Raw genomic sequence first — 24456 nt, forward strand, 5'->3', positions numbered from 1 at the left:
TGCACTGTGTGCTGTTCTGGTTGTCCTACTACAGGAAGGATGTAGATACACTGTGGGGAGTGAAGAGGAGGTTCTCCAGGACGGTGCCTGGATTGAAAAACTTTAGTTATGGGGAGAGATTGGACAGGCTGGGCTTGTCTTCCCTGGAGTGAAGGAGGCTGAGGGGTGACCTGAAAGAGGTGTCTAAAGTTATAAAGGGCACAGATGGGGTGGGGTGTCAGAGTCTTTTCCTCATTGTAGGAGCATCAGAAACAAGAGGGCACAGGTTTAAGGTGAGTGGAGATTCAAAGGGGATTTAAGAGGAAATTTATTTTTACACAGAATGGTTGATATCTGGAACACGCTGACAGATGCTCAGATAGGCAAGGCACAGAAGGATACGGACAGAGTGTAGATGGGTAAAGGGTCAACATGGCGTGACAGGCTGAAGGGCCCGTTTCTGTGGCCGAGGGTGAGGAAGCATTTCCTGATGCAGTTGTTATCACTGGAAGTCTCCACTTTGGAGAATCCTTTGTGTGGAGACGTGTGATGCTGCGACACAGCACGGTAGGTGAGTGCTGTTGGGGTGCTCACTGGGTGCAGGTGACACATCAGACGCAGTTGTTAAAGTTCAGTCCATCAGTCCCACGGCTCGGGGCCTTGTATACTAACGTCTGTGCATCCCAGACAAGCTTGGCATGTATTCCCATCCCTAACTGCTCCTGGGAAGGTGGTGGTGAGCCCCAGCACTGTGCACCAGGGAGGAACCTGCACGTGCTGGTGTTCCCAGGAGTGGCAAATGGATTCTAATACCCCCCCCCCACCCCCACCACCACCATCACCACCCACACCACCCCCACTACCCCCAACCCCACCCCACACCCCAACCCCAACCACCACCCCCACCCCCCCATCACCCCCATCACCCCCACCCATCACAGCCACCCCCCACCCCCAACCACACCCCCACCACCGCTGCAGTTTGGGACGCGAGCTGTTGAGGACCACAGTGGAACAGAGGTGTGACAGCTGGGAGATGAGCAGGTTGAAGGGACTGAGCGGTGTGTTGGTTTGATAAAGTAGAATAATGCCTCATGCAAGTTTCATGAGCAACAACCAAAGTGGCTGAGGAGTTAAGCACTGTTTACGTCCTTTAACTTCCGCTTGTTTGGAACTGCGGTGGATTCCTTGTGGTTTAATTCTTGTGCATCTGGACAATTGCAGTATTTTATTTGAAGTTAGTGCTTCAGCATATGGTTCAGCATAATGAAGTTGCTCATTATTCAGACAATCACGCTCATCTTCGTACCTTCCCAGAGACAATATCATGCTGATAGATTGCTTGGCAACTGCATAAAAGATTTTTATGAATAGATTTGTTGGCTTGGAGTAAAAAAAATCCTGTAGTTTGCAGAGCAATTACTGTAGTTTTAAAATCACGCTAAAGTCTGTTTTGATCAAAGCAAAATGCATTATATTTGTTTAAAATTCATAGAGCTGTTGGATCAAGGAAATATTTTTGTCTTAATTGCTATTTGAGACGATTGCTATTGTTTTCTCTTTTATTATGTAAATACTGAATGCAGCCAGATTCCCCGAGGTGCTCCTTGGTATTGCAGCTCCGTACTGCCAGTCCTGCGAGACCTGTGTCCCAGGGATCAGAACCCTCACACCCACACTTCCCCAGCCAAGCAGTTAGCTTTCATAACTTTGCAGTTCCTCCACGGGCTCATGCACACACGTGTGTGACCAGGGCTTCAGAGCCTTTCATGATAAAACAACAAAAGTGCCAGAAACACTCAGTGGGTCAGACATCATCTGTGGAGACACAGAGTTAACATTTCAGGCCAAAGAACATCCAGAACTGGGGAAGGGAGTCAATTGATCCGGGCGGAGAGGTGACACCTGACTCTGTGGAATGATCTGGGGTGGGGTGGGTGGGTGGAAATCGACTGTAAAGCTCCGAGTCTTCAGGAGTGGTTTATCCCAGGGGGAATAATTTTTGCAGTTTATTTTGAGAGGTACCACACCTATTGCACCAGTTTTGCTCACCTCAGTGAATGGTTATGGTAACATGGAGGCATTTCAGGCAAGGTTCACCAGGTGCCTCCTGGGATGGAGGGGTGGACAGATGTAGAAAGTTTGAAGAACAAGAGGTCATCTTATTGAAGTGTGTAACAGCCTGAAGGGTTGACAGCATGGATGGTGAGAGGTAGGGCTATCTAGAACCGGGGAGCGTAGTTTCACAGTAAGTGGTTGCCCATCTAAGGAGCGGGAGTCGTGAACCGTATGAATTCCCTGCCTGAGAGGACTGCAGAGCAGAGTCGGTGTGGACACTCTGCTCCTTGGTCTGCAGGAGATCTGAGACTTGTGGGAAAATGCATGACGACAGCTTCAGATCTGCCATGTTCTGCTGGCCAGCAGGAGATGACATCTGTAGGTGGGAGCAAACGGCTGTCGTCTACAGGTGGGGGCGCACGGCTGTTGTCTGTAGGTGGGGGCGCACGGCTGTCGTCTGTAGGTGGGGGCGCACGGCTGTCATCTGTAGGTGGGTGCACACGGCTGTCGTTTGTAGGTGGGAGCGCACGGCTGTCGTCTACAGGTGGGGGCGCACGGCTGTCGTCTGTAGGTGGGGGCGCACGGCTGTCGTCTGTAGGTGGGAGCACGCGGCTGTCGTCTACAGGTGGGGGCGCACGGCTGTCATCTGTAGGTGGGGGCGCACGGCTGTCGTCTGTAGGTGGGAGCGCGCGGCTGTCGTCTACAGGTGGGGGCGCACGGCTGTCGTCTGTAGGTGGGGGCACACGGCTGTCGTCTGTAGGTGGGGGCGCACGGCTGTCGTCTGTAGGTGTGGGCGCACAGCTGACGTCTGTAGATGGGTGCACACGGCTGTCGTCTGTAGGTGGGGGCGCACGGCTGTCGTCTGTAGGTGGGAGCACACGGCTGTCGTCTGTAGGTGGGAGCACACGGCTGACGTCTGTAGGTGGGGGCGCACGGCTGTCGTCTGTAGGTGGGAGCACGCAGCTGTCGTCTACAGGTGGGGGCGCACGGCTGTCGTCTGTAGGTGGGGGCGCACGGCTGTCGTCTGTAGGTGGGAGCGCGTGGCTGTCGTCTACAGGTGGGGGCGCGCGGCTGTCGTCTGTAGGTGGGGGCACGCGGCTGTCGTCTGTAGGTGGGGGCGCACGGCTGCCGTCTGTAGATGGGGGCACACGGCTGTCGTCTGTAGGTGTGGGCGCACGGCTGACGTCTGTAGATGGGTGCGCACGGCTGTTGTCTGTAGGTGGGGGCGCACGGCTGTTGTCTGTAGGTGGGGGTGCACGGCTGTTGTCTGTAGGTGGGGACGCACGACTTGTCTGTAGGTGGGTGCACACGGCTGACGTCTGTAGATGGGTGCACACGGCTGTCGTCTGTAGATGGGGGCGCACGGCTGTCGTCTTTAGGTGGGGACGCACGGCTGTTGTCTGTAGGTGGGTGCACACGGCTGACGTCTGTAGATGGGTGCACACGGCTGTCGTCTGTAGGTGTGGGCGTGCGGCTGACGTCTGTAGGTGGGAGAGTGTCAGAGTTCTGGTGTACAGCCACGGCCTGTATCCTTCCGTCTGCGACACTAAAACCCAGGAACCTGACCAATGAAAATCACAACCACTGGTGCTGCAAATCTGAAATAAAAGCAGGAAATGCTGGAACACTCAGTGGGTCAGGCAGCGTCTGTGGAAAATAAATCTAATGTGTGAAGGCAAAGATCTTTCATCAGAACTGGCAAAGGGAAAGTAAGTTTGCTTTAAGCTGCCGAGTAGCTGGGGGAGTGGTGGGTAGGGCAAAGGGGATACCTGTGATGGGGTGAGGTCAGGGTTACCACTGGGATAAGTAGTGGAGTCGCCTGATTAATGGAGATGGTCTCAGAGAGAGAAAGTGAAGTAAAAATCTATAGAACGAGGGCAGTTTGAGAGTGAGGACACAAAGGAGTGTAAAGCAGGGCTGTAGGACATGGTGAGCAGGGAAGGCTGGCCAATGGAGAGAGACCGTCTGAGCCAGGATCACAGGTGGATGACCCACAGCAGAAGAGTTTCCTGAAGTTGGGATCAGCCCCTCAATACCGACTCAATGTCTCTGAATGTTCCAGGGGAGAGGTTGAAGTCCTCTCAGGTTACAGTCAGATCAGCCATGAACCTATCACCTGGCAGAGCGCTGGAGGAGCTGGAGGTTTCACATCAGTGACAGTCGGTGGTGTTGCTGCAAGTTCCAGTGCCATCGTCACGCGTTTCAGTGCGAAGTCACGGCTGCACCAGTGAGTAGAGGTTAGCTGTAGGTGGAGGGTGAGGTTCCCTTCACTCAGCCCCAGACCCAGCACCACGACGATGGCTGCCCTCTCACTTCCCCAGCCGTGGATTTGGTCCCAGTTTGTGAACCGTTCCTGAAGATTTCATTCCACGTCAGGGTGCAGTAGGAGCACGGAAAGGATTGTTTTAAATGATGAACCGGCATTTATCCATGCCCTTCAACTGAGAACATCCAAAAGTTCAGTTACCGCTGTAATGGTGGAAGCAAGGCTGATAATTCATACACAGCAAGATCCCACAACTGATAATGACCAGTAATCTGTTCTTAATCAGATTGGTTGAGGGGTAAACATTGGCCAGTGTTCCAGGAAAAATTCCCCTGTTATTAAATAATCCCTGGGAACGATTGGGGAACTGCAGGGATGGCTGGGACATCCAAATTAACAACAGGAAGTGCTGGCAACACTCAGTGGGTCAGGCCGTGTCTGTGGGAGGAGAAACGGGGGAAAGGTTCAGGTTGGAGAGCCCTCACCAGAACTGGGAGAGAAGCAAAGCTGCAGGGAGGGTAGGGCGGGTGTGTCTCTGATGGGGTAAAACCGGGTGACCATGGGGATAGATGTAGACATGGTGATCTGGTCAGTGAGTGAATGGGAACAGTCAGAGCGGGAGAACATGGACAAGAGAATGTGGCAGTTGTGAAGTGCAGAGCAGGAGGATGTGTCCGGCAGCTCAAGTCTTGGGTGTGTCCTCCACTCCAGGGAGAGAAACCATCCAGCTGAGCCAATGTCACAGATGGACCAACATGCAGTGTTCTGGAGGAACTCAGTGGATTGAGCAGCATCTGTGGGGGGGAAGGAATTGTCAACGTTTCGGTCAAAGCCCTGCATCAGGACATCGTAACAGTGCAGGAGCCACAGACCAATTGGTCAGAGTGGGATTGGGAATTGCAGCAACGGGAAGCTCGGAGTCACCCCTGCAGACCCAACGCCAGTGCTCTGTAGAACGGTCACTGTCTGGTCACCCCAGTGTAGAGGAGACCGCAGTGTGAACACTGCAGTTCACGAGAGTGGGAGAGGTGCCCGTGAATCTCTGCTTCACCTGGACAGACTGGGTCCCTGGATAGTGGCCACTGTCTGCTGTTATTTCGGATTCCCAGCATCCAGCTTTGACTGACGGCTGGTGGAGGAAGGAAACCTGCCACATACCCAATTGTTTGTTCCAATTGTCTACTCAATAGCGGCACCAGACTTGCTGTTGAAGGCTAAGAACTGCACGTCACTCCTCCAGGCAGCTTTACAGCAGCACTCTCCACTCCAACCTCATCTGCAACAAACAGAAAAGGCTTCTTCCCTGCCACTTTACTCCTCACTATCCTTCCACTAGCTGGTGACCTATGGAATACTTGCGGTAGTGTAATGACACCAATGTTGTGTGGGATTACAGCACTGCCACCCACCCTCCTTTCTTCCCCTCTTTCCAGGAATGTTTGGTACCCAATCCTGTACTTTGTGGAAGCACTGAGCAGGTCTGTGGGCAGACAGAGTTAATGGTTCAGGTGGGAGACCCTTCGTCAGAACCGGGGGGAGAGAAGAGAAGCTGCAGGGAGGGTGTGGGGAAGGGGTTCTGACAGGTGAGACAGACTTAACTCTGCTGAGTACAGGTTTATTAACACTGACGTATGTTGTAAAATGTGTTGTTCTGTGGCAGCAGTACAGTGCAAGACATAAAGACATAAAAATTACTGTAAGTTACAAAAATAAATAAATAATGCCAAAGTGGAACAACAAGGTAGTGTTTATAGGTTCATGGACCGTTCAGAAATCTGATGGAACATTGACTTTGTTTCTCCTTCTGCAGCTGCTGCCTGACCTGCTGAGTTATTTCTCACAGAAGGTGTCTGCTTCCTCTCTACGTTACTGCCTCTCTATATTCATCTCCTCCCTTTTTCACCTCGCACTCTGGTTGTCTTTGGAACGTATCACACATCACTTGTTCCATCATCTTCCCTGCCTCCTTCATCATTCAGGGAGCCCACACGTTGGTTCTCTTGCCTTCCCTCTTGTGACAATGTACCTGAAATATCTGTTCTTCAGAGATCTTCCATTGCTGTGAGAGTCCCTTCCCAATATTCAGGTCCTCTTTCCCCAGCAGAGTCCCTTCTCATCCTCTTGAAGTCCAGCCTCCAGTCAGATTGTACTTCAAATCTCTCCATCTCCCGCTCCATTGTTGTGATCCAAGGTCCCCCATCCACAGGGGTTGTGCTTCTCACTCGGTCCCCAGAACCAGATCTAGCACTGCCTCTTTGGATCGGAAGCATTCAGGTCAAGGAAGTTCTCAGAGCACGTTCCAGAAAGTCCTCTCCTTTCTTCGCTCTGACATGAATCCAGTCAATATTGGGGTGATTGGAACCCTCCCAATATCACCACCCAGCAGCTGGTGGATCTACCTACCCGAGAAGTGTGAGTACTCCTTACTCATATTGCCGTATGACACGAAGGAGGCCTTTTGGTCCATCAGGCCAATACTGGCTCTCAGAGCAATCCCATCACTCCCACTCCCACTTATTTCCCTGTGACCTATTCTCCCACACGACCCCTCAGTCCCCTCTCAGCCACCTACACCAGAGGTGATGTACAGTCGCCAATCAACCAGCATATCTTTGGGATGTGGAAGGAAACTGGAGAGCTGTTCCCCTCCAGCATGTTTTCTTCCTTTATCGGCACTGCCTCTCCACCTCCGTTCAACACCTTGTATCCGGGAAGGTTCAGCATCCAGCTCCTGCCCTTTATGAGCCACTCCACCATGATCCCATGCAACTGTTTATACTCACAAATCCACCTTGCCACCCCATAGTGTGCTCCAAAGCTGCCTCTGTCACTTCATCTCTCTCTGAGACAGCCCTTCCGAAAGGCTGTTCGACTCCTGACTCTGACTACCTTCTACGGTGCACCTTAGTGTCCTTTTCTTTTGCAATGCTGGTGTCCACCTCCCTGCCAGCTACGTTTGTGAAGCCCCTGCCAGGAACATGGTCCCAGCCTTGCTATGGTGCAACCATCCATCCATTGCTGGTCCTCTCCCTGCCCCAGAAGCATTCCCGATGACCCAGCCCTTCCTCCTGCACCCTGTCCTGAGCTCCACGTTAATCTGCCGATGTTCCTGTTTCTGTTCTCACCAGCGTGTGGCACTGGGAGCATCCAGAGACTGGTAATTGCAGGGTTCAGCTGTTTGAAGCTCCTGGCACTGAGTGGAGGATGTCTGTTTCTGCCCCCTGTATTGGTGCCAACATGTGCACAAGCCCTGGCTCTCTCCCTTCGCCTGCAGCATATTCTGCATCATCCATTAGCCTGACCCCAGGGAGTACAGACCATGCAAGACATGCACTGACTGGGGGAATGCCTGCTTGCTCCTCTACAATTGAACAATGGCTTCACTTTAACAGCATGGCGCTGTTCAGTTCCGAGTGGTGTCTGAAAATTATACTGATGGGAAAAATGCAAAGTATAACTGCCTGGAGAGGATTTATTGATTAAATAAAAAGCAAGAGGGGAGAGTTCATTTCACATTTAACAGCCTACTTCATCTTGATGCTTCTGAATGGTTACAAATTGCGACCCTGCCTCAGAAGACTCTCAAGCAAGCTCTTGTTTTAACCACTTTCTCCAAGGCACTGTGCTGGCACTGTCGAGGGGTGAACCTGGTGTGGCAGTGCTCTGTGGAGATGCTTGCGTTTACTCTAGTTACCAGTAGACCATCCAGCTCAGTCCATTCAGCAAATACGTAAATTTGTAAAACTTCAGGAGTGCAGCTCCAGGGGAATCTGCTCACCGTGAGTACATAAAGAGCACGTCTGAACTTGCTGAATACTAAAGGCACACTTCAGCCAGCATAAATTACAGCAGAGTGCTGTAAATGGGCTCCCAGGATATCTTACACTTCGGAGCTCCCGATCATGGAACTTACGCCACATTTAATATTTATTCTTCTCTCACTGGTTCATCTTAGAAGGTAAGGTCTCAGAACATTACTGCACACTGTGGGCCATTCAGGTCTGTGCCTGCTCCTTGAGCAGGCTCTCCGGTCAGTGCCAGTCCTTGCTGTTTCCTAGACCTCAGCAAATTTTTCTGCTCCAGTGTTTGGAAGGATCTGGGTGCCCAAGGGCACGATTCAGACTAGAGTGCAAGCAGTCAGGAATGTGGAAATCTCAATGTTACTGCGAGAAATGCTCAGCAGGTCAGGCCCAAGGAAGGGTCGCCCCAAAACATCAGCCGTGTTTCACTTCCCACAGGTGAGGCCTGATCCAGTGAGCGTTTCCAGAATTTTCTGTTGTCATTTCAGATTTCCAGCTTCTGTAGTTCTTTCTGTCTTTCACTGTTTTTGTCATCTGTATTGACGACTTAGATCAGAATGCAGTTGGCATGGTTAGTAAGTCTGTGGATAACACCAAAGTCAGTGGATAGTGGACAGTGAGGAAGGTTGTCTAAGCTTCAGTCTGGCCTGTTGAATGTGACGTTGCTTTGCGCTATTTAACACTTCACTGTGCTGGTACCTCATCATATTTGGGTATTCCTGGTGCTGATCCCAGCACTTCCCAACTTTCATACTCAACGCCCCAGCTGATGAAGGCAAGGATGCCGTACGCTACCTCTACCACCCTTTGCTTTTCTGATTGAAGGTCTGTGACCAGTGGTTACCACAGAGATCGGTCCTGGGACCCTTGTTTGTTATGTACCTTAAAGACTTGGATATGAAGGTGGGTGCACTGAGGGCAGTGAAAAAGGTTGTCAAAGGATACAGCAGGACACAGATCAGTTACAGACATGGGCGGAGAAGTGGCAGATGGAGTTTAATCCAGACAAGTGTGAGGTGTTGCACTTTGGGAGGAGAAATGCAAGAGAAAAATACACAGTAAATGGCAGGACCCTCAGGAGCACCCCAGATGGATCTTGGGGTGCAAAAGCCCATAGATCCCTGAAAGTGGCAACACAAGTAGCTAGGGTGGTGAAGAAGGTATGCGGCACACTTGCCTTCAGCATTGAGTGTAAAGGTTGGGAAGTCACATTACAGCTGCTTAAAGCTTTGGTCTGGCCACATTTGGAGTATTGTGTGCAGTTCTGGTCTCCACATCACAGGAAGGATGTGGAGGCCTTGGAGAGGGTGCAGAAGAGGTTCACCAGGATGCTGCTTGGATTGGAGAGTATTTGCGGTAAGAAGAGGTTGGACAAACTTGTGTTGTTTTCTCTGGAGAGTTGGAGGCTGAGGAGAGAGCTGATAGGAGTGTACAAAATTATGAGAGGCATCGATAGGATAGGTGGTCAGAGTCTGTTTCCCAGGGAGGAAATGTCAGATACTGGAGTGCACGGGTTCAAGGTGTGAGGGGGAAAGTCTGAAGGAGATTTGTGAGACAAGTTTTTTACACAGAGGGTGGTGGGTGCCTGAAACACACTGCCGGGGAGATGATGGAAGCAGCTACAACAGCAACATTTAAAAGACATTTAGACAGGCACATGAACAGGGAGTGGATGGAGGGATACGGACTGTGTGCAGGCAGATGGGGTTAGTTGATCAGCATCGTGGTCAGTGCAGAACGAAAGGGCCTGCTCCTGTGCTGTACTGTTCCATGTAATGGTTATGCCTGATGCTCCTTATTACCTGATCTGTCTTTATCTGTGTCCATAGAGACCTCTGTCTCACTCACTGCTCCCCCCAGCTCTCATTAGAAAACTGACACCCCTTCGCTCACTGCCCAGTTCTGAGGCAGGGTTACTGACCCTCAACGTTAACTGGTTTCTCCTGCTCGACTGGCTGAGTTCTTCCAGCATTTCTGATTTTGTTTACTTGCCACATAGTTTGTCAACGTTGGAAGCAGTCTGAAAGGGCTAAATCTGCAGGACGTTTCCACCATGGTTCCAGCCACTGAAAACGGAAACCAATGGGGCCTTTTAAGGTGAATTATAATTTCTGTTGCGACCTGTCCTTCTGCATAACACGGACTGTGCTTACACACAACATGCTTGGTCTCTGCAAGGCTGAACAGTAAATGCTGTTGGATGGTAATATCCATCATAAACTCACCCCCTCAGCCATTGACACTGTCAGTCCCACCGAGGGATCGGTGGCTCAGCAGCATGCGATTGTGCTGGAGAGAGTGCTGAGGAAACTCATCAGGGTGTTCCCTGGGATGGAGGTCTTTAGTTATGGGGAGAGATGGATAGACTGGGTTGTTTTCCCTGGAGCATCGGAGGCTGAGGGCCAAACTGATGTATAACATCAGACATGGATGGGGTAACCTCTTAACCTCCCCCTGCTCCAGGGAAGACACAACCAGCCTCTCCAGTATCTCCTCAGAACTGCAGAGGAGGGTAAGAGGGACATGATTGACGTGTATAAGTTGATGAGGGTAGACTGCAGAGGGAGAAAACCGGAGGACGTAGGGTTAGGGTAAGGTGGGAGAGATTGAGAGGGGATGTGAGGAGGACCTTTCTCACCCAGAGAGAGGTGAGTAACTGGAGGACACCGTCCGAGAGAGAGGTGGAAGCAGTGGGGTCACTGACAGCATTTAAGAAACGTCTGGGTGAGCACTTGAACCGCCCAGGTATAGAAGGCAAAGGGCCGGGTGCTGGAAGATGAATCAGAATCAGGTTTATTACCACAGACATATGGTGTGAAGTTTGTTGTTCTCCGGCAGCGGTACAGTGCAGAGACATACAATTACAATAAATTACAAAATAGTGCAAAATAAAAGCAATAACGAGGTAGTGTTCATGGACCTTTCAGGAATCTGATGGCGGAGGGGAAGAAGCTGTTCCTGAAACATTGAGTGTGGGTCTTCAGGCTCCTGTACCTCCTCCCCGACGGTAGTCACGTGAAGAGGGCATGTCTTGGGTGGTGAGGGTCCTCAGTGATGGCTACCACCACCTTGAGGCAACGCCTCTTGAAGATATCCTTGATGGTGGGGAGGTTTGTGCCTGTGATGGAGCTGGCTGCGTCTACAACCCTCTGCAGCCTCTTCCGATCCTGCACATTGGAGCCTCCATAGCAGGTGGTGATGCAACCAGTCAGAATGTTCTCCACTGTACATCTGCAGTAAGAAGTGCTAATTTTCTGATGAGATGAAACCAATGCCCTCCTGGGGACACAAAGGGCAAGTGTTTTGGCCAGTGGTTGACCCTTGCCTCGTTTCACTGGGTCAGTGTCATTTTGCTGTTGTGGGATCTTGCTGTGCACACATGGGCTGTTACATTACAATGGTGCCGGTATTTCAAAGTGATTGTGGAGTGCTTTGGGACTGCATGAGGTGGCAGCAGGTATGGTAGAGATGGTGTTTGTAGTATGCTGAGAAGGTTGCAGGGCTGGACGTTGGCTCTGGGAGGGCAGGGTTGTACGTCAGGCATGGTGTCTCCATCAGGGATGGTGAAAGCACAGACAGGGACCAAAGGCTGGGAGGGGAGAGATGAAAGGCGAGTCAGACAGGCTGAATCCCATCATGCAGATACAGTTAATTGGTTTAATAAAGTGGAGATTTTTTTTATTAAAAAGCTGCAAATTTGTAGAACACTGCAGGCTCATTATCAAAGCCTTGGGGACAACAGTACAGTCAAACAGAGTGCAAGTGTCTGCAAATAAAGAACCATTGACTCAATGCTCCTCCGACACAGGCCATTCAGCTCACTGGATCCACACCAAATATGCTTGAGGCACACACAGCCCATCGCAGGTTACTGCAGCTTCCCATGCAGGCCCATTGCAGGTTACTGCAGCTTCCCATGCACGGCCGATCGCAGGTTACTGCAGCTTCCCGTGCATGGACCCATCGCAGGTTAGTGCAGCTTCCCGTGCACACCCATCGCAGGTTACTGCAGCTTCCCGTGCAGACCCATAGCAGGTTACTGCAGCTCCCCGTGCACGGACCCATCTCAGGTTACTGCAGCTTCCCGTGCAGACCCATCGCAGGTTACTGCAGCTTCCCATGCATGGCCCATCGCAGGTTACTGCAGCTCCCTGTGCACGGACCCATCGCAGGTTACTGCAGCTCCCCGTGCAGACGGGCTCAGCCTGCAGTTTTCCCTTGTATTGTTTGGTTTAGAATCTGACACAGTTCGGCACCTCTGTGGGGCAATGATCCTGGGGTTTTCTGACAACTGAATTCGAGGGCGAGAAGGAGCAGGGTCCAGGTGGTGAGGAGGTGGGCCACACTGGTGACAACAGACACAGTCTCATCGTGGGAGTACAGGGCAGGGCATTGTCGGAGCAGTGGGTGGGGGTTGTGGGATACCTGGGGTGGTGGGATACCAGGGGTGATGGTGGACGGAACGGAGAGCGCGGGGCAGTGGGGGAGCGTGGTGAATGCAGTGGGGGGGGGGGGGAATACCTCGGCCCAGCTGGTGGGTGGGCGGAGGAGGAGGAACTTGGTCGGGATGTCTGTGTGCACACGTCAACCTATCCCAGTCCCAGGGCCACACACCCTCACAGTGGGAGGGGGCGTCCTCCAGATCCACTCTGGCAGCCTTGCTGTGATTTGTGGGGGGGGGGGTGGGGTTTGGAGGGTGCTTCTCTAGGTTCAGGACTTCTCTTCCTCTGCCTGGGGTTGGGGGTGGGGTGGGGGGTCCCTGCCAGAATTCTGCAGTATAATGCATTCTCACTCCCCCCTCCCCCACTCCCCCTCCCCACCCCTCCTCTGCCTTACCCCTCCCCCACTCCCCCTCCCCACCCCTCCTCTGCCTTACCCCTTCCCCACTCCCCCACTCCCCCAGCCCCACCTCACCCCTACCCCGTCCCCCATTCCTCCTACCACACCTGCTCCCCCTCCCCCCACTCCCCATTTCCCCACTCCCCTCCCCACCCCCCATGCCCCCCTCCCCCACTCCCCCCTCCTCCCCTCCCACCACGGTCCCTCCACGTTGCTCCACTCCGCTGGTTGTGAGGATTGCCACTGCCATGCCCTTCACTTCCTGCTGCCAGAATTGGTGCTCCCCTCCATTCACCTGGAATCCCGAAGGAATATGTTCCATGTGTGGGATCCCTTCTCTTTGGATCAAGGTACGAGAGGTTTTGGGGACCTTGGCTCTTTATAGTGTGATATTGTTGGGTCCCTGAGCAGGGCTGCCTAGGGTTGGTGGGATCGTCCATCAAGCCAGCATGAGATGGTTGGGCCGAATGGTGGGTCTCTGAGGGCAGAGTGCAGCGTGAGAGGGACATCTAATGACGAGCGGTGATCTGAGGGGAGCTGTACAAGGAGCAGGCTGGTGTACCATGTGCCACGTTATCTCTCTGCTTCTCTGCAGGTTACAACTGCATCCAGCTGATGGCCATCATGGAACATGCCTACTATGCCAGCTTTGGCTATCAAGTGACCAGCTTCTTTGCTGCATCGAGGTATGACCAATGCACAGAGTCTTTCCTTGAAATTTTCTACTGCGCTGTTTGGTTCAGATTCTTACACAGTTGGCCAACACGTTCCAGCTGAAGCGAAGGGCAAGGCTGGCAGGGTCAGGGAACCCCGGCTGATGAGGGATAACGAGGCTCTGGTCAGGAAGAAGGAGGCAGTATATGTCAGGTACAGGCAGCTGGGATCAAGCGAGTCCCTTGAGGACGATAGACGGTGCAGGAGAGAACTTAAAGAAATTAGGAGGGCAAAGAGGGGTCATGAAATGTCATTGCGGGTGAGATTAAGGAGAATCCCAAGACATTCCCTATCAGGAGCAAGAAGGTAGCTAGGAAAAGAGTGGGAAAGAAATTTCTCATCTGTATTCAGCAAGGAGAAGGGAATGGGAGACAGTGAGTTCAGGAAGGGGTACGTGGATAGTCTGGAGCAGGTTGGTATTGGGAGGGGGGTTTAGATGTCATGGAACACATAAGGGGTTGAAAGTCCCCACAGCAGGTGGGACCTGTCTCAGAATGCCATCGGAAGCAAGGGAGGAGACAGCTGGGTCCCTGATAGAGATTTTTGCGTCTTCGTTACCCATGGGTGAGGTTCCAGAGGACTGGAGGACAGCTGATGTCATTCCTTCACCTAAGAAGGGCAGCAGGGATAAGCCAGGTAACTACAGGCAGGCGAGCCTTGCGTCAGTGGGAGGGAAATTACCGGAGAAAATTCTAAAAGCTAAGATTTCTGTACCTTTGGAAAGACGGGCTGATCAGGAATAGTCAGCATGGCTTTGTGCAGGGGAAATCCTGTCTCACTAATCTGATTGAGTTTTTTGAGGCGGTGACTGAGACAATTGATGAAGACTGGGTTGTAGGTATTGTCTCCACGTCTTTCGTGAGACATTTGACAAAGTCCCGCATAGTCGGGAGACCTGTACAGTAAATAACAGGGTGCTGAGGCACATTGGTGAACGGAGAGACCTTGGTGTTCAAGTCCCTAAGGCTTTGATAAGGTGAATAGGAGGTATGATTAGTAAGTTTAAGGATGACCCGAAAGTTATACATTAAATGGCAGGAGCCTTCGGAGCATTGATGTACAGAAACAATTCTGGGCAGCACACTGCAGCACGTGGTTGTGCTGGAGATCAGCAGAGGAGATCTCCAGGATGTTGTCTGGACTGGAGGACTTCAGTTATGGGGAGGGATCAGACAGGCTGGGCTTTTATTCCCTGGAGCGAACGAGGCTGAGGGGTGACCTGATAGGAGTGTATAAAATTATAAGAGATACAGATAGGGCAGATTGAATCTCTTTCCCATAATGGGGGTACCAAAAACAAGGGGGCACAGGTTTACAATGACAGGAAGGAGATTTAAAAGGGTTCTGAGGGGATAGTTTTTACACAGAGTGGGTGATATCTGAACGCGCTGCCAGAGGAGGTGGAGGGATCAGATACACGCACTGCATTTCAGAGGCATTGGTGCAGGCACTTCAGTAGGCAAGGTGTAGATGGATACGGTCCACATGTGGGCAAGTGGATTGGTGTAGATGGCAGAAAGGGTCAGCATGGATGTGTTGGGCTGAAGGGCCTGTCTCTGTGCTGTACCACTCTGTGACTAACTGGCATCAACAGTGGTTTAATAGGAACATTTATCTTCAGTGAGATTTTCAACGCCACTGGTCTGAAAAATGACAGTTTTCACAGAACGACCACTTTTTACTAACGCAATTTCCCCCAATCTGTGCTATTCAAAGTGCTCAAAAGACATTTTTGTCCTCATTGAGATCTGTTACCTCTTGCGATCTCGGTTACAGGCTGACATGTGTCTTGATTGCTTAGTCCATGGAGGTTAGGGTCTTGTCACTCACAGGTACCGAGCCTCAGGACCATTCCTAGCTGCTGCCGCACCGCACCGTCTGCTGCTCCCTTCATTAGGGAGGTCTCCCGGGCTCCAGACTCCATCAGCTTTGACTTCAGCCCACAGAAGTGGGTGGAGTGGGAATGGACATTTGCCTCCACCAAGGCTTCCCTAGAGGCAGACGTTCGTACCGCCACACAGGACAGGAACAGGCGCTTCAGCCCTACATGTCCAGGCTGACCATCTGTATCAATGGTGTTAACCAGCACTTGGTCTGCAGTGTTGTCTGCCCAATGATTCAAGTGTTTGTCCTGATGCTTATATGTGTGAGAGTATCTGTCTCTGCCACCCAGTCAGGCAGTCCGCTCCAGATTCCAACCACCCTCAGGAGAAAAAGTTCTTCCTCAATTCCCCTCTACATTGAGTCACAGAGTCATAGAGCAGTACAGCACGGATCCAGGCCCTTCAGCCCAACCAGTCCATGCTGACCACAGTGCCCACCCAGCTAGTCCCAATTTCCTGTGTTCGGCCCATATCCCTCCAAGCCCCGCCCCTCCATGTACCTATCCAAGTGCTTCTTAAATGATACTATTGCACCTGCCTCACCCACTTCCTCTGGCAGCTCGTTCCACACACTCACCACCCTCTGCGTGCAAAAGTTGCCCCTCAGGTCCCTTTTAAATCTTTCCCCTCTCACCCTAAACCTATGCCCCTAGTTTTGGACTCCCCTACCCTGGGGAAAAGACTGTTACTGTCCACCTTATCTATGCCTCTTCTATAAGGTTGCTCCTCATTCTTCTACATTCCAAGGAATAAAGACCCAGCCTGGCCAACATCTCCCTGTAGCTCAGGCCCTCTAGTCCTGGCAACATCCTCGTAAATCTTCTCTGTACTCTTTCCCATTTAACCACAACTTTCCAATAACAAGGTGACCAAACCTGTCCTCAGTACACTTCTTACTCCTTACCTTGAACCTGAGGGGCTGACTCCCGAAGGGCCTGTTTCCGTGCTGTGTAGCTCGATGACTATGTTCTCCGTCAGTTTGTCCAGCTTCAAGTGAGAAACTTAAAAACAGAGCTTGAATGCTTCTGTAGACATGTACAAAGAAAAACATTAACTGGGGCCCTTACACACAGACAGGTGAAATTATATTGGTGGGCAAGGAAGTGGCAGAGAAATTAAAGAAATATTTAGTGTCGGTCTCCTTGTGAGTTGATGATAAATCAAAAACTGCAGATGATAGAAATCTGAAGTACAAACAAGTGCTGGGGGAGAGCTGGAGTGAACAAAGGGAATATCTGTGATAGGGTGAGACCAGGATGGCCAGGGATCAACTGTTCGTGGGGACACGCGGATGAAAGATTAATGACCGGCAGTAGAGAGGGAGAAAACAGGCCCTTGTAAAAACTGTGGAATGCAGCTCAGAGCTGCAGGAAGTGGACTGCAGAAGAGGCAATGCCAGTGGGGAGCAAAAGTAAGTTAATATCACAGATGGATAATATGAAGCAGAACCAGCCAATTATGATAGAAATAAGAAAAATGAGTTATCTGAAATTGTCAAATTCGATACCAATTCCAGAGGGCTGCAGCCTGCCCTGAAGCTGTTCCTCAACTTCCAATGTTAGAAACATATGTTAGACTATTGGTTATTGACTACAGCTCTGCCTTCAATACAATAATTCCAAGCAAGCTTGTCACCAGACTCCGAGACCCAGGACTCAACACCTCCCTCTGTAACTGGATCCTTGACTTTCTAACAAACAGACTGCAATCAGTGAGGATAGGCAGCAATACCTCTGGCATGATTATTCTCAACACTGGTGCCCCACAATGCTGCGTCCTCAGCCCTCTACTCTACTCCCTATACACTCACGACTGTGTGGCCAGATTCTGCTCTAACTCTATCTACAAGTTTGCAGATAATACCACCATTGTAGGCCGTATCTCAAACAGCGATGAGTCAGAGCGATGACTCTCACCAACTTTTATTGATGCACCATAGAAAGCATCCTATCTTGATGTATCACAGCTTGGTATGGCAACTGCTCTGCCCAGGACCGCAAGAAGCTGCAGAGAGTTGTGGACACATCCCAGCGCATCACAGACACCAGCCTCCCCTCCTTGGACTCTGTCTTTACCTCTCGTTGTCTTGGTGAAGTAGCCAACATAATCAAAGACCCCACCCACCTGGGTCATTCCCTCTTCTCTCCTCTTCCATCGGGTAGAAGATACAGGAGCCTGAGGGCACGTACCACCAGACTTAAGGACAGCTTCTACCCCACTGTGATAAGACTATTGAACGGTTCCCTTATACAATGAGATGGACTATGACCTCACATCACTTGTTGTGACCTTGCACCTTATTGCACTGCACTTTCTCTGTAGCTGTGACACTTTACTCTGTACTGTTATTGTTTTTACCTGTACTACATCAATGCACTCTGTACTGACTCAATGTAACTGCACTGTGTAATGAATTGACCTGTACGATCGGTATGCAAGACAAGTTTTTCACTGTACCTCGGTACAAGTGACAATAATGAACCAATACCAATACCAATGATGTCTCCTCCACACTGAGGAACCTACGTGCAGATTGGGTGACCATTTTGTGCAGGAGCTACATGGTGACCCCAAACTTCCAGTCATCTGTCAGCTTGGATTCTTCATCCCTCTCCCACTCCGACCTCTCTGTCTGTTCCTCCCGCACTGTTGTATCGAGACCCAACAGAACCATGCAGAAACATTGGAGAACAACAGAGCGAGGTGCTAAAAGGAATTAGCATTATTGGTAGGAAGTACAAAAAAAGTCCTGCTAGGTGATAGATTCTGCGGACCTGGTACCTGCACCCTGGGGGGGGGGGGGGTTGGGGGGGGGCACGGTTGAAGGAGCTGACGCATTGGTTGTCATCTATTGTGCTGTATGGTTCTATGGTTGGTTCTATTAAGATTCCATGGACCCCAGAACAGATCCCACAGATCGGAAGGCAGCAGACGAAAGGCACTGTTGAAGAGTGTCAGGGATGGAGGCAGCCCACCTCTGTAAACATCACTGGACAGTAACTGCCCTTCCAACCTGCTCCTAGTCAGAGCATTAGAGAGAGCGCGGATCAGTGGGAGAGGACACAGCCGGTGCGGGGACAACAGGGACAGTGGTGGAGGAGAGCACCGATGTGCCCGGGACACTGGCACACAGCAAAGCACTGACGCTGATGCTGGGGTGGTCAGTCTATCATTATTGTCACATGTACCAAGGTACAATGAAAACTAACTGTCCCTCATATATTCTCATCCAAATCGTGTCCAAATTGACAAATAACAATGGACCCAGCACCAACCCCGGGGCACACCACTGGTCACGGGCCTCCGGTCTGAGAAAATCCTTCCACCATCCCCTCTGTTTCCTACCATCCAGTCAATTCTGTATCCAGTTTGCTCGCTCTCCTTGGATACCATGCAATCTAACCTTCCAGAGCAGCCTACCATGTGGAACCTTATCAAAAACCCTACTGAAATCCATATATATAGAGTCTACCACCCTCCCCTTGTCAACCTTTCTCATCACTTCATCAAAAAACTCTATCAAATTCGTAAGACACGATCTCCCACGCACGAAGCCATGCTGACTACCCTTAATCCATCCCTGTCTTTCCAAATGTGAGTACATCGTATCCCTCAGAACACTTTCCAGCATCTTACCTACCACAGATGTTAGGCTAACGGGTCTATTCTTACAGCCCTTCTTAAATAAAGGCACAACATTTCTTAACTTCCATTCTTCCGGCACCTTGCCAGAGGATAGCGATGTTGCAAATATCTCAGCGAGAGCTCCCACAACTTCTTCTCTAGCTTCCCATAGTGTTCTTGGATATACCTCATCTGGACCTGGAGATTTGTTTACCTTCATACATCTGAACACATGCAAAATCTCTTCTGCTGCGATATGGACTGCTCCTAAAAACACCTCCATTAACTTTGCCAGGTTCCCAGGTCTTCACATCTTTCTCCCTGGTAAAAGCAGGAGAAATAATCACTGAGAACTCTGCCCACCTGCAGTGGCTCCACACATAGGTTTCCGTCTTGGTCTTTAAGGGTCCTATCTTCTCCCTAGTCCTTCTCTCAGATTTAAGGAGAATCTCTTAGGATTCTCCTTAAATTTTCTCTGTCAAAGCCATCTTACGCCCCCTCTTGGCCCACCTAATTTCCTACTTGAGTGTATTCCAGCATCCTCTGTATATCTCCAGTGATTCACTTGATCCCAGTTGCCTGTATCTGACCCAAGCCGTTCTCCCTTCTCGTGATCAGGGTTACTATATCCCTTGATAGCCAGGGTTCCCAACTCCCAGCAGTTTTGCCTTTTACTTTAACAGGAACATGTACTCCTTGAACTTTTGCTATCTCAATTTTAAAAACTTCCCACTTACCAGAGTTCCCTTTGCATTCAGACAACCTAGCCTAATCAACCTTTACAAGCTCCTGTCTAATACCATCAAATTAGCCTTGCCCAATTTAGAACTTGAACCTGCGGACCAGTTTCTTTCCCTTTCCAACCTATTTTAATGGAACTATGGTCACTGGTCCCAAAGTGCTCCCCTACCGTGACCTCAGTCAATTGCCCTTCCTTATTTCCCAGGGGTAGATCAAGCTTTGCCCTCTCCCTGGTAGGGCCCTTTATATATTGCCTGAGGAAACTTTCCTGAACATACTGATGAGGTGACAAGAAAGCTGATGAGGACAGGGCAGTAGACATGGTTTTATGGACTTCATTGAGGCCTTTGATAAGGTTCCACATGGTAGGCTGCTCTGGATGGTTAGGTAGCATGGGATCCAAGGAGAGCTGGCTAATTGGATGCACAATTGGCTTGATGCGGTAGAAGCAGAGGCTGATGGTGGAAGGTTGTTTCTCAGACCGGAGGCCCGTGACCAGTGGTGTGTCTCAGGGGTCGGTGCTGGACCCATTGTTGTTTGTCATCCATATCAACGATTTGGATGAGATTGTGCAAGGTGTGGTCAGTAAGTTTGCAGATGGCACTAAAGTAGGTGATATAGTGGGCAATGAAGAAGGTTATCAACAGGGGGATGTTGATCAGCTAAAGTAAGTGCAATTTAATCGAACCAACTTCCTTCGCTCTTCGCCATGCTCCTTCCTGTGCTGCCTGGTTCAATTCGCTGCCTTCTCTGCCACTATCTAGTCACCCAATTGCCTCATGAGATTCCCCCCCCCCCCCCACCCCTGGCGAATCTAGTTTAAATCCTCCCTAGTCGCACTAACCTGCCCTCTGGATATTGCTCCCCTTCCAGTTCTGGGGCAACCTGACCCTCTTGGACAGGTCGCCCCTGCCCCAGAAGAGATCCCAATGATCCAAAATTCAGAATCCCTGCCCCCTGCACCAACTCCTCAGCCACACATTCATCTGCCATCTTCCTCCTGTCCCTGCCCTCACTATCACGTGGCACTGGGAGTGATCCAGATATTACTACCCTGGAGGTCCTGCTTCTTAATTTCTTCCCTAACTCCCTCTGTTCACGCTGCAGGACCTCATCCCTTTCTCTACCCATGTCAGTTGTGCCAAACGTGCACACTTCTGGCTGCTCACCCTGCCCTTTGAGAATGTTCTGCAGCCGCTCTGAGACATCCCCAACCCTGGCACCAGGAGGCAACACACCATCCTGGAGTCTCACTCGCGGCCACAGAACCTCCTGTCTGCCCTGCTGACTATTGAGAACCCGATCACTGAAGTCCTGTCTGCCTTCATCCTTCCCTGCTGTGTCGCAGGGCCAGTCATGGTGACTACTGCTGCTTTCTCCTGAAAGGACATCTGCCCCAACAACCCTATCGAAAATGGTACGCTTGTTTTTGAGGGGAAAGGCCACAGGAGTTGCTGCACTCTCTGCCTACTCCCCTTGCTCTTCCTGGTGGTCACCCAACTACCCACAGCCTGCACCTGCACTGTGACCACCTCACTAATGCTCTTGTCTATGATGCTCTTGGCACCCTGGATGGTCCTAAGTACATCCAGCTCCAGCTCCTTTCTTGACCCTGTCCTCCCTGGCTCACCTCCCACAGGTGTAGACCTCAGGGACACTGCAAGTCTCTCTGATCTCCACATCCTGCAGGAGGAGCGTGTCACTGCCCCGACCACCATCCTGCCTGCTTCAAAGTACAAAAAGTTAAAAGTAATGGACCTTGCCTGTTCTTACCTGTCACTCTTCTCACTGAGCCAAAGCCACAAATACTGGCCACTCCATCAATGGGTGCTCCACTTTACCTTGCCTCCTTTTTATTAGAGTCACAGAGCACTACTGCACAGAAACAGGCCCTTCAGCCCATCTGGTCCATGCCGACCCGTCTACCTGCTCAAGGACCATATCCCTCCAATCCCCCCCAATCCATGGACCTATCCAAACTTCTCTCAAATGTTACAATTGGCTGCCATGTGTCTCAATCAGCCAATCAGGACTGCCTCTCTACTGGCTCCTCCCATCACTCACTCACCTCGGTAATGGACTTTTCACATCATGGACACCTGTATTGTGTTCATTTCCTGGCCCTCCCCCTCAACCTACGCCCCCTCACCCTACCCCCTCGCCCTCCCCCTCGCTCTACCCGCCTCACCCTAACCCCTTCCCCCTCGCCCTTCCCCCTCACCCTACCCCCCTCGCCCTACCCCATCGCACTCCCTCCTTGCCCCAACCCCTCACCCTACCCCCTCGCCCTTCCCCCTCACCCTACCCCCTTGCCCTCCCCTCCCCCTCGCCCTACCCCACTCGCCCTACCCCCCGCCCTCACCCTTCCCCCTCACCCACCCCATCACACTCCCCCTTGCCCCACCCCCTCACCCTCACCCTACCCCCTTCGCCCTCACCCTCGCCCTCACCCTACCCTTTTGCCCTCCCCCTCACCCTACCCCACCTCACCCTCCCCCTTGCCCTATCCCCCTCACCCTACCCCCTTGCCCTATCCCCTCACCCCTCCCCCTCGCCCTACCCACCTCACCCTACCCCCCTCGCCCTTCCCCTCGCCCTCCCCCTCACCCTACTCCACCTCGTCCTACCCCACCTCCCCTTACCCCACCCTCACACTACCCCCTCACCCTAACCCCTCACTATCCCCCTCGCCCTACTTCCCCTTGCTCTACCCCCCTCAGCCCTCACCCTACCCCTCCACCTCTTGCTCCGCTCCACCTGCCCTCTTCCCCCAAGCCCTCCCTTTCCTCTATGCCCTTCTCTCCCTTCCTGTCTCTGATTTTCTCCTTCTCTCTCTCCCTTCACCTTTCCCCCTCTCTCCCTCTATCTATCGATCTCTCTCTCTGACACACAATCTCTCTCTCTCTCTCTATCTCTCTCTCTCCCTCCATTCAGCCTCGCCACCGTCTTGTTATTCTGTATTGATTTTCCTCAACAACAAAAATAAAAGATGACAGCCTGTTTGTGAGGAAGTTTATGTAAAGACCCAGAGAGCAGCACAGATCATCAGCTTTAAAGAGCAAAACAAAAGATGACAAGAAAAAGCTAACGGTTGCTCTGTGTGTGTGTGTGTGTGTGTGTGTGTGTGTGTGTGTGTGTGTGTGTGTGTCTGTCTGTCTGTCTGTCTGTGTCTCTGTGTGTGTGTGTGTGTGTGTGTGTGTCTCTGTCTGTGTGTGTGTGTGTGTGTGTGTGTGTGTGTGTGTGTGTGTGTGTGTGTGTGTGTGTGTGTGTGTGTGTGTTCACAGCCGCTATGGGACCCCGGATGAGCTGAAGGAACTGGTTGACACGGCCCACTCGATGGGATTGCTGGTGCTCCTTGATGTTGTCCACAGTCACGCATCGAAAAACACGGAAGACGGGCTGAATCTCTTTGACGGCACTGATTCCTGCTTCTTCCACTCAGGCAGCCGTGGCACACACAGCCTGTGGGACAGCAGGATCTTCAACTATTCAAAGTAAGTGCTTTCCCTACATGTCCTTCTCCGCCTATTAGTGCCGCCGTTTCATTCCTTCCACTCCCCCTCCCTTCTGCCCATTTATATGTCCCAAGGTAACAGGGGACTGTTAAGATTTTCTTTCAGACAGCATCCTGCTGTTGAAGCTGAACAAATTCTTTGTAACTCTCTCTAATTAATTCTCCAAGGGCTCTTTCAGATGGATATTTTAGAAAGTTTTGCCAGAAGGCTCTGAAATCAGAATTGCTTTGTTTGAATTATAATCTCTTTTTTTATTCCTTTTTTTTACTCAGACGTTGATGATCAGTTCTTGCTGTACATGGTTCATGCCTGAATGAGTTGTGTGCAGGGGGGAAGCTGGGGAGAAGGAGGGTTGCTCAGTGAGGCCACCAGGTAGGAATGTTGGGCACAAATGGTCACATCGGTCTGCCCAGCAGTCAGCTCCTGGTTCTGAAGGCTCCAGCCCAAGGAGTCTTCCTCAGGCTGCTCAGGCCTCTCTGTCTGTGTATCTCCCTCCTGATGCCCTCCTCTCCCACCGTCCCCCTGACTCTAGCCTCTGCCCAGTGGGAGGTGACGCTGCAGAGGTAGGTTGTCTGGAGTTGAAAGGAACCATTGGCTGAAGCATGTAGAATTCACAAGGCAGATGGACACCTGTGGCCTAGGCTGGACAGTCTAGACTTGGAGGTATCACGTCAGGATAGGGGATCGGCCACAGCGGACTGAGGAGGAGGTTCTTCTCTGAGACAGATGTTGAATCATTGGAATGATCTGCCCCAAGGCTGCATTCTGAGGGTCATTGAATGCACTGGATACAGGGGGCAGAGAGTGTTCTAGACAGGAGCTTCAGCGAGATGGTGACACCAAAGGTGGGTGACCACCAGGAGGAACAGGTGTTGCAGGAGTCTCCTGCGGCTGTTCCCCTCTCTCACAGCTGTACTGTATTGGACACTGCTGGGGGGGTGGGGTGGTAATGATCATGGGGGAAAGTGTACAGCAGCATAGGTCAAGGACTAGGTGGGCAATAGTGATAGGGGACTCTTTAGTCAGAGGCAGAGCCA

At 51.4% G+C, this 24456-nt stretch overlaps 1 protein-coding gene across 4 annotated transcripts in view; it reads left to right on the forward strand.

The window, feature by feature from the left end:
* Positions 1–24456, forward strand: part of gbe1b (glucan (1,4-alpha-), branching enzyme 1b) — a 394510-nt gene that overhangs the window by 242995 nt on the left and 127059 nt on the right. For all 4 annotated transcript variants that reach the window (XM_052014127.1, XM_052014129.1, XM_052014128.1 and 1 more), the window contains exons 6-7: positions 13538–13628; positions 23189–23398. In XM_052014127.1, coding sequence (XP_051870087.1) covers positions 13538–13628; positions 23189–23398 — 301 coding nt within the window. The remainder of the gene's footprint in view (positions 1–13537; positions 13629–23188; positions 23399–24456) is intronic.

The sequence above is a fragment of the Pristis pectinata genome, chromosome 4 (assembly GCF_009764475.1).
Source record: "Pristis pectinata isolate sPriPec2 chromosome 4, sPriPec2.1.pri, whole genome shotgun sequence".
Classification (NCBI taxonomy): domain Eukaryota; kingdom Metazoa; phylum Chordata; class Chondrichthyes; order Rhinopristiformes; family Pristidae; genus Pristis; species Pristis pectinata.